The 10,979-nt window shown below is 36.7% G+C and overlaps 1 protein-coding gene across 1 annotated transcript in view; it reads left to right on the top strand.

Moving 5' to 3' along the window:
• Positions 1–10,979, top strand: part of Cadm2 (cell adhesion molecule 2) — a 241,885-nt gene that overhangs the window by 154,327 nt on the left and 76,579 nt on the right. The window contains exon 6 of the mRNA XM_023719232.1: positions 1,344–1,522. Within this exon, the coding sequence (XP_023575000.1) occupies positions 1,344–1,522 (179 nt within the window). The remainder of the gene's footprint in view (positions 1–1,343; positions 1,523–10,979) is intronic.

Below are 10,979 nucleotides of genomic sequence, written 5' to 3'. Positions count from 1 at the left end.
GGTCTAACAACTGGATTGGACTCGTAGTAATCCACCTGTTTACAACCTCCCAAGAGCTGGGATTACAGGTGTGTGCCACCACACCCAGGCTCAATTGCCCTCTCACCGTGCCCCAGGGGCAGGGCCAGCACAGCAGGTCTGGAGATTGAGCCCCCAGCCACTGCACCTTCTTGCATGCACTTTAATCTGCTGAGATATTTGGCCTGCCCTAAAAAACTAAGTTTAAAGTAGAAAATATTTGCATCGAAATAAAAAAAGTCATCATGTTGAAAAACAACAGGCAGTGGTTGAACTAAGGGCTGTGGAGTCAGCCCAGGGTTTGAGGACATCTCTAATCTTCTGTCTTCCACTGCAGTGAGGAAGCATGTTACAGCATTCTTGGAAATGCTTTTATGGAATTATAGAAATATATGCAAAGCTACAATCATAAGCACATATTAAAACATGGTCTAGGAGGTAACCATTCTTAATGATATTATTTATGATTATTAAAAGCTAAAACTTTGGAGATGAGAACATACAGTTATCTTGTCCTTTCTACCCTAAAAGCAGCCAAGAAAGTGGACTGCTTTGCTCAAGTATAACCTTGGCTAACTTAGCCATGAAGAGAGTTTTGGAAATAGGCACTTCAGGCAGCATCTTTGTTTTATGTACATCATAGTGTTCATGTCCATTTAAAGGTACTCATGCCATTGCTAGGAAATATTATTGTATGAGGTCCCTGCGGTGTGTGTGATCCTTCGCTGACTATAACTCTGTTATGCAGTGTGTGCTTCTATTTTATTAAAATAAAAATTCAAAAGTATTCTACCAGAGAATGAGAAAGTGAGAGAAATAAAAAGGTCAAGTAGTTTAAGGAAAAGCTGTGTGGCACGATAGCCCCAAAAATAAAGATGAAATTTCTGTTAGCTCTACAGTAGACTTGGTATACTAGTCCATCTCAAGCCCTTCCGTGTAAGTGGGAGCCATTAGCAGAAGGACTCTGGGTCAGCGGGGTATCTGCAGTGACTGCCGCAAGGAGTTCCTTAGTGCTAGTGGTGTCTACTCTAGATGGTGGGTGGGGAGAGAGGTGAAAGGGGAGGGAACCAAGAAGAATGAAGATGCATATGTGTCATCACATACCGTAAATATGTACTGATAAATTTTTTAAAAGGTTATATTGTATTTGCCATACTTCTAAGTCCTTTGAGTGAGTGGAGAGTGGTCCTTTTGTGACCTATAACAGTCAGCATACCGTTATGCATAAATGCTTGATACACGTGTCTAAGTGGCCTGATTCATTTGATTCATAAAATGTGTAATATTTACTTTTTCCTATCTAAATGTATGCTTGCATCCCTTAGGCCAGAACCTGTCTTGTGGACAAAAGACGGTGGAGAATTACCAGACCCTGATCGAATGGTTGTGAGCGGTAGAGAATTGAACATTCTTTTCCTGAACAAGACGGACAACGGCACCTATCGATGCGAAGCTACCAACACCATTGGCCAAAGCAGCGCAGAGTACGTGCTCATTGTGCACGGTGAGTGCTTTTTGGAAAGCCGTGGACGTGAAAGAAACAATGACCAGAAAGGTGGTCGAAATTTGTCAAAATCCTTATAACAGTAAGCAAAATTAAAAGGTTTTAAAAATTGCTTTTAAGAAGTTGTTTTGATAGGGCCAGAGAGATAGTTCAGCGGCATATGCACCTGCCTACTGAACACAAGGTCCTGAGTTTTATCCTTGGTACTAAAAAAATAAAAAGGAAAAAAAGGAAGTACTTCTCATAAATATATCTCCCAATTTTTTATTTAGTGTTCCAAGACCCAGTAATTAAATAAAATCACATTTATTATACAAATATTTTTTGAAAACTTCTCAGAAATATTTTTATTTCATTTTTAGTGGTGGTAGGTTAATTGTATTAATCATTGCCTTCAGATTTTATTAATAAATATTTTAATTATAACCTTAAATCATAAAAACTATTACTTTTAAGATAATTTCAATTGTATTATAAAAATATACTTCATGCTATAACTAGCTACAAGAAACGTAGCTTGTCACTGAAAACAGCAAAGACAGAGCTATGTATAGAATATCAATAATTAATTTTTTATAAATAATGATTTTGAATTTCTGTAGATACTCTTCTTGATAGCATTTATTTCACAATCTGTTTACCTATAACAAAATGAGAATTATCAATATCCATGAGTGAAAGGAACGACCATTTCTGTCAACCTTTAGACCTCCCAGGAGTTAGTCATAATACAGCTTTAACGTCCTGCTAGATGAAGCTCAGTCTTATGAGACTGATAAATTCTGCGATAAATAAAATTAGACAAGATTTTCAAATGCGGGTTTTCTCGCCTTTTATGTGAGGTTACGTTATGAATCGACAAGGTAACTTGTGAGAGACTAACAATTCCTTCACGTGTTTCACAGAAGAAACTTTCCTTTTGGGTATTATTTTATTCTATGTATTATTCCAATCATATAAGCAGTAGTGTACGAAACAAAGTGCTACGATAAATTCACTGCATCCCAGCAATCATAAAAACTCCATTCTTTGCTATCTTTCCACAAATCTAATAGAATACTGTCAGAGTCACGGATCAGTTTGATACTTTTCTAAAAAAAAATTTAGATAGCCAATCCTAAATCTTCACAAAGATATTTAATTTCAGAAGAAATTAATATAACATATTTTGAAAGTCTTTATCTTGCTATGATGTAGCCAAATAGTGGAGAAAAGGTACGAAGTAAATGTCTAATATTCTGATGTTTATATCACGCTTGCAAAATCCTTACAGTTTTCAGAGAGTGTTTCTATAGTTGGCAAATAAGGACAATCAGGGAATCTTGCTCTCCGCATATAAACCTCTGGAAAACAGTAGAGCCGAGCTTAATTTTAGAATGGTACAAAGATCAGCTTTGGAAAGGATTAACCTAATAGAATTAGAATGACAAAATGGAATTATTCTAGTAAGTCTGTGCAGACGATCCCTGCCGTCCTTCCTGCCACAGAGAATGTAATAACCACTAGGTGGGGGAAGATGGCAAGCAATTCTTCCTGCTGGAGCCAAGGGCAACCTCTGTTTTAGGTCTCCTGGGTATTTAGAAGCTGTGGGCGCATAAGCCTGATGGATTCACTCTAAAGTTTGTAAGAGTTTTTTTGTTTGTTTGTTTTTTGTTTTCACCTCATAGTCTCTGATAATCTAGGGATATGATGTGTGTGTGTGTGTGTGTGTGTGTGTGTGTGTGTGTGTGTGTTATCAGGGATCAAACTTGGGACCTCGCATCTGCCAGGCAGGCAATTATGCCACTGAGCTATCTCGCCAGCCCTAGGAGTATGGAGCATAGCATGTCACGTTACACTGAAAGCAATACAATATAAAAATACAGAAAGTTAGAAAGAAATTTCCGGAAGAAATAATAGGCTCAAAGGAAAAGTATGTTACTTGTTTCTTTTTAAAGTAAGTCCAGTGAGAACTTCATATCCTATCCCAGTGCTGGCAAGCTAGTCCACAGCACGGCCCCCTAAGTAGCCAAGCTACCCTTCGGTAGCTGGCAGTTGACGTATTTCTAATAAACACTTCTCTAAGCACTTTGTAAGAAGTCATTTTTGGCTTTGCTTTCTGGACTGCAATTCATCAAAAGCACCCCATAGATTAATGCTATTCATGCTGCTAGATAAATGCTGTGAAGTCCAACAGTAGTTTACCTAGGATTATTGACACCGTAATGAGAGGCTCGGTGAAACAGGGAAACCATATTGCACTGTGTTTAAAAAGGGCTCCAATTGGGTTCATTACCAACTCAAGTTCTTGTTCCCCTTTGCACACTGAGCATAATTCATTAGTCACTGGTTGTATAAATATAAAAGCTACTCTCTTCTGTTAATGGTTCGACTGTTCCAAAGCCACACTAAGTGATGGAATCTGAGTGGCATTTCAATCTATAATGAATGCTGTAAGCGTTTTGGATTGGAGTGAGAAGTGATCATTTGGGAGAACTTTACCCTTTCATCTTTTACCCCAATGTTGATTTTACATTAGCAGTGATCATTTAATATAGCAGGAGCATAGAGGGGTTGTCATGACCTGAGACGCATGGCTGGTCCACTACAGTTGCCCAGGTTCCACTGGGGCTCCACTGAGCAGAAGTCTGAGGACTCCATGTGAAGTCATCTGTCATCCGGATGTCCTCCTTGGGGTGACATTGTATTCTCTGGGTGGGAGTAGAAATGCATGATTTAAATATTGCCACATTTACTTTTTATTAGCGCTGATTCTTTTCATTATTTACCATGTAGGAATTTTCCCCTTCCTAAATACTCCTTTGATATCTTAGCATCAGAACCACCAATGGTGGAATAAAACTGCTAGTCTAAAATTCACCATCAATGAAAGAAGTAATAAAAGACAGCGTATAAACAACTGTAAGGTCAACAATTTTAGCTATGTAATATTTACCTTGTGCAGGGTTTGCTAGAAATGGACACTTACATGAATAATCTCATGAAAGGAAAATTAAACTATTAACTTAGTAGCCATATTTATACTACTTAATTCATATAAAATAGTCATTTCTTGTACTTTGCATATCTATAAAAATATTGAAGTTTCTAGCTATCACTGTTATTATGTCATATATGTTTAGATTGGTCCATTATTTAATTGCCTTGCAATGTTTTGTTCCCATGGGATATTTGATCAAGAGAACAATTCATTGATTAGACAAATAGATATTTAGTCTTTATCTTGAATTCAGACCCTATGAGGCAAGGGAATGGATTTCAAGAAGACTATAGTTTAATATGCAATAGAAATTACGGACTCAAATAATTATAACACAAAATAGAAGAAGCTGTTTCAGTCACACAACCATGTAGATGATCAGTTTGTAAGCGTTGTCTGTTTAAAATTTCAAAAAACTGTGATAGAGCTTCAGTTTCTTCACAAATAAATGACAAATGGCACAAGTGAATGTATGCACCCCAATACGAAGTATGTAGATACACAGTGAATCTAACTAACGTTATAATATTACTAACGTCTTTATAGAAAGGACATTGCAACTCCAGCTCTTCCTGAAGAGTTGCATTCAATTTGCTGCCACAAATATTCCCTCAATAATATTTTGGTGTTACTTGACAAGAACAATTGTAAAAGTAATGATTTATAGACGTTAAAACATTTCAACAGCAACAGAATATGATTACTAGATTCATCTATGTGTGTTTGGTCTCACGAATAGTATTAAACTATTAACTGTGCCCTTTGAGCTTTAAAGACAAGAGGACTCTCATATCATTCACTCAGATTTTATTAATAGTAAATGTCAAAAAATACTGAGGTACAAAAATCAATCCATGCGGATACACAGACTGACTGTTGCTGCAAGCCAAGCTTCCGAGCTTCACTGCTCAGATCCACTCGTGTCTCGTTCAGACTCGGGCTAAAACACATGTTCTCTTTCCCCCCTCGGTGCCGATTCTTCACTGCAGCTAACTCGCTTCCCATGACAGAGAGGCCAGCTGAGTCATGGAGCATAGCCTTTTTAACTTTAATGAACATTTCTAATCCATCTGTTGTCTCGTCTAAGTACTTAGCCTGTATACACAAAATAAATACAATTACTTTAGGGTCATTAGTACTTTACCTTCAATTTATCAAAATAATTCATATATGCATGAATAGTATCATAATTTTAAAACAGTTTAAGAATATCTTTAAATGATATTTTCAATTTGCTTTTAAACTTATATCATGATATAACTAAGCAACCATGATGACTATAGAGCCAACTTTATTACAAGGACATATATTTCACATATTTGTATTGTGATTACCAATATTTTGGAAGCTAATGAGCACTCATTATGATAAAAGAAAAACTATTTCTGTGCTTCATAGAAAATGTATAGCTAAACTATAAGTAGGCAGCTTTTTATAACAGGAATTTACTAGGGTAATTATCCAGAAACAAAAAATTTGGAAGCATTGGGAAGCTACATAAGTTTTTTTTTTGTGTGTGTGTTGTTGTTGTTCAGTTATACTATTAGGCAAAGTGATCCTTCAGATCATGGTGGAATAAAAGGACTGACTATTTGCCCTTGTATCGGTGGGTGTAGAGTAGGAACACAAGCATAGATAGTGGACAGATGTACAACCTAGCAAACATTAAAAAGGGATTCAACTAAAATCTGTTCCCTCACTTAGAAACAGCCCTACCAGTTGGTAAATTAATTCTGTGTATTCATAATGAGCATTTTTCCTTTGGAGCAGCTTTCTTTAGAAGCATAGATGGAAAATATATGATACAGGAAGAAAGGGATAGAAAAGACATCCATATGGAGCCACAAACAGTGTGCTAGTGGAAGAGCTCTATGGTAGCTGCTCTCATCTCTGGTTGAGAGTTTCCAGGCAGTAACTAGCTGGATGATTCTTAAAACAGCACTTTCTTTAATCTCTGAGATAAAACATATCATTTCTGGACATGAATACCCAGGGAAAGCTCTGATGCCCGTGGGGAAGGCGTACCTCTGACAGGATGAATATGCTGTTGAACTCTGCAGAGAGAAGAGGGGTGGAATAAAATAGTGGTGGCAAGAATACTGTTCGCTTTATAACATATTTAAAAGGATGTATGTGTGGGCATACTCGATGCGGTGTCGGAGCTGGATTCCATGTCTTCGTTTTGAGATGAGTATGAAGCGGATAAATTAAGGTTTCAGCTTTCACTGTAAAAATTTCATGGGGATATACCACTTTGAAGTAAATGTCCCTGCAGGTCTGCTTGGACTTCTCACTCAAATATGGCTAGGAAAAATCTTTGTTCCTTCCTGGGGGAGGAAACAGTACATCATTCAAAAATTTCATCATACAACACCATCTTTTCTTACACTTTTTATATAGTCTCCTTTTAGTTGTATCATTACAGTTCAGTCAATGGAAGGATCCGCTCTACGCCACTGTGGCCTCGTAGATCTGTGTATGTGGGAACACACCCTGGCTGTGTCTTCGCAAAACTGCAGACTATATCACTTGTGTACAGACACACTAACTGACTCATTTGTTCAAGAATTTAAGCAATATGTGATGGTTCATGAATGAAAACATAGGAAATAGTTTTCAGAAAAAAATAGGATGTCTAAACAGATAATATAGAATTTAAATAAATCTGTTTTACAGCTTGTTATAGTGCAGTTTTTACCAACATCATAGTGTTTCATGTACTTGTTTTAGAATCTCAGCGCTACCCTTGATCCTCGTTTCTCTCACCAGCCAGCGCTGTCTGTGTGCGTCCAGATCTTGCTGCTCTATGCCTATTCCTCTCATTGTCTCTGTGGCTTAGACTCTGGACCATCTTCTAAGAGCCTCTGTTTCCCCATTTCCTTGCCTTGGTCTGCTTCCCACACAACCGAAAGACATAAACCTTTTCAGCGATTAAGCCTTCACACATTTTCCCCCTTTAATCTACCTAAAGAAATTCCATCACATTTAATCTGAAATTCAAATCCTCGTTATTCTATAAACTCAATTTAATATGATTTCTGGTTTCCAACATATGTGTGTCTCGTAGCGCTCTGTACACACTCATGTCTGTCTCCTTGATTCTTTTTCAACTCTTCGAAGATGTCAAGTACATTCCTTAGGGGCTTGTGCTTGAATGCTCATGCAGGGAGTGAGGAAGAAAGCTGTGAGGGATGACTTGGCAAGGCTGACTCTTGGCATTCAGGTCTCAGATTAAACGTCTCCTTAGAGAGGTCCTTCTTGTCTACTACTATCAAAAGTATCTCCCAATCCCATATCACTTGATTTTAATTTTCTACAGGGGATTATTATTACTGGATTAATAGCTGTTTATTTACATATATATGGAGTGTCATTTTGGTCACTGAAGGCCTGCAGGTTGAACAGTGCTCTCATGGTATTACAATCGGGCTGGACAATGGCTGCCGCTGAAGGCACCAGAAGCGTCAGAACACCATGGCATGGGAATTCTCCATTTGTATGCTGTGCTGTTGACGTAAACAAATGCACAGTTCTCTGGTGGGATAAGAATATGGCCCATAAAACAATGGACTTCATCATAATGATGATGACTGTGTTGCTTGTTTGCATATTAACTTCACTACATGGTTATTATTTTAGAGTGTAATCTTTCTGCTCATTTAAAAAAATGACTGTAAAATGGCATGCCATGATGTGCCGCCATCGGCAGCCACCGCAGAAGTCTTACTTTAACCAGAGACTAGGTCAAATAATTGAGCTGTCATGTAGATTTCTGAAGGTATATTCTGTTTTTATTTTATTTATTTATTTATTTATTTGTTTGTTTGTTTATGGTACTGGGGATTGAACTCAGGACCCTGAGCTTGCTAGGCAGGCGCTTATTCTACCGAGCTATCTCCCTGGCCCTGAAAGAATAATCCATATAGTATTCGCAAAATAATGAATTTGTCTAAGTGTATCTTTCCTAGGATATTTCCCTTACACTAAGCAGTTGATAACTGTGTAGCCCATGTACATATGTAGCATTATAAAACTATAGTACTTTCCTAATATTATATAAGAAATGCTTCATCAGGTATCTTTAGGTCCTATTCTGAATAAGCAAGTACATAGGCCTAACTATACCTAAACTTTACTTTGATGAAAATAAAAGTTTATATTTTCTGTCATGTCTCGCTGTGGTGCAATAGAAAAGATGTTTTAAAGGCTCCCTGCTTAAATGTAATATTCTGGGATTTAGAGCCCAAAGAATATGAAACTGCAAGTGGTGCTGTTTACTTTGGTTTAATGTTCATTTTGCTTTAAGGACCATATTTTAAATTAATCTGCAAAGGTTATCAGTCATTTTCACTACTTTCTAAATTTGGCTTCATTTAAAGAATAACCATTTTTAAATTAAAATTTCACCCTCATGAGAGTTCTGAACATTAGAAAACTGTGTTAAGAAGAGATATTAAATGCCTTCAACTGGAATAGGTGTTTATTCAGCTTAATTTTATTCTTAGCATTTAATAGGATATTTTTTTAAAAAAACAGATGGATCTACCCTTTAATACTGATGCACAAAAAGTAATTACAAGTACAGATTGTTAACTTACTTAAATTATAGATAAGTAAATTTATAAGAATACTATTTGAAACATTTTCACATTCTCCTTCTTGACTAATCATTTATTAAAATATTAGCTATCTGGCCCACCCAAAGCAATCTCTTATAAATTATTTATTATGATACTGTGACCTGTCAAGAAGAGAACTGAATCAAGTATATGATGAAAGTAGACCAGCACATGAACAAAAGAAGCTTTGAGAAGACTACAGTTAATATTTGGTTATCTAATAAAATATGTTAGTCGTATGAGATACTTCGGCTGTGTACCTTTTATTGTATCCATTTAGGTGCTTTATAATTTTTGGGAAGGTGATTTGCAGAGAATAATTTAAAGTCTTTTAGCAAAGTATAAATTTTAAATTTGGAGGGTTTTTCTTTTCCAGTAAGAAATCAAACTCCTCCCCGAAAAAGATCTCTGTTAAAAGATCAAATTTATTCCACTAAACAGAATCACAAATTTTTCTTATTTCCCAAGGAGTTTGCGGTGACAGAATATCTCATAAATTCTTACAGAAAATACTTGGAATTAAGTGTTGGAAGCAGTAGTTGGCTCACTCTGTTCTCTCAGTTTCCTCGGTGGCATATTAAAGCCATTAGTAATTACCACGGATCAATCTTGTAACCTACTCTTGCAGTTAATCTAAGGCTAACTTCCTTTTATCACTATACACATTTCATAACCATTTTTTCTTCCCTTTCATTTTCTTGACTGTATGTCCCTCATCTTTCCCATTAGTAGAGATACAGAGTAATTTTAATATAACCATACATAAGATACTGTTAGTCAAATCTGCTTTAAAAATATATGTTCTCTAAATCAGATGACTTCTTTTGGAATGCCCACATAGGAGTGGCAGCAGCTTCCATCTCCCTTACCCTATCCCTGAAGAAAACAAAATAAAACAAAACAAAAGAGTTTTTTAGAGAATTATTTTAGTTTTTAATAGGCTCAGCGTGGGAGAACTATGTTGCTCATCATGAAGCCTCAAAGGAGGGAAGGAACTGAGTGACAGGATGCTTTGGATGAGCGTTTCCATCATTTAAGGGAGTGAGATTCTTGCCCTACTTCGGGGATCCCGGAAAGTAAAGCAGGACGCGCCACTCCACAGCTGCTCTGTGAGAAGGGGCAGACACCACGACCTCCTGGCACTGTGCTCACTTCCCGCAGGAGCTAAAAGTGAAGTGATCACTTACCCATGTATCTTTAAATGTGATTCTTTTTAGAGTGTGGGCTAGGAATGTGTTTTTATGAGTATTAGGATTGCTTGAGTTCTATTTAATTAAAATAGTAATTGAAACACCAAAAATAATAAAAAAATATATCTTAATACATTTCATTTCCATTTAACACTAGCCAACTAACAAAAATGTATATGAAAGTTAGACTTCACGGAAATTAGTTTTGTTCAACACTTTAAATTCAGTTTAGTGAAATTTGTAAACTTAAGAGGATCCAGCTCTTCTTAAACTTAAAACCTATTATTTAATACATTAATTCTATTTTAAGAAATAGTGACAAAGATTGGCAATCTTTTCAGATTATTTGTCTTTAAAATATAATGTATATGGAAAGATTGATAAAATGTAACCCTTCTAACTGATAAATTGTCTTGGCTATATCTTCTGATACTCATTTCACTCGCCACAGAGGTGTATCAGGTTAGTTATTGTCTTAGGGACTCTGTTCTCATTGCTGGACACTCAAAATGAGGGAAGGAATGGCTTATTTAGCTCACAATTACTGAAGGTTTCAAGACACTGAAGAAGAGGCTGGGGCGCTGCCGTGTCCAGGATGACCCTCTGCGCATCTCTGAGACAGCACAGGCTGCGGGTTTAAGGGTTCGCACCTCTCTGGCCCCGCCCCT

The sequence above is a fragment of the Octodon degus genome, unplaced genomic scaffold, assembly GCF_000260255.1.
Source record: "Octodon degus isolate 3935 unplaced genomic scaffold, OctDeg1.0 scaffold00066, whole genome shotgun sequence".
NCBI lineage: Eukaryota > Metazoa > Chordata > Mammalia > Rodentia > Octodontidae > Octodon > Octodon degus.
This window is presented reverse-complemented; position numbering and strand designations above follow the sequence as displayed.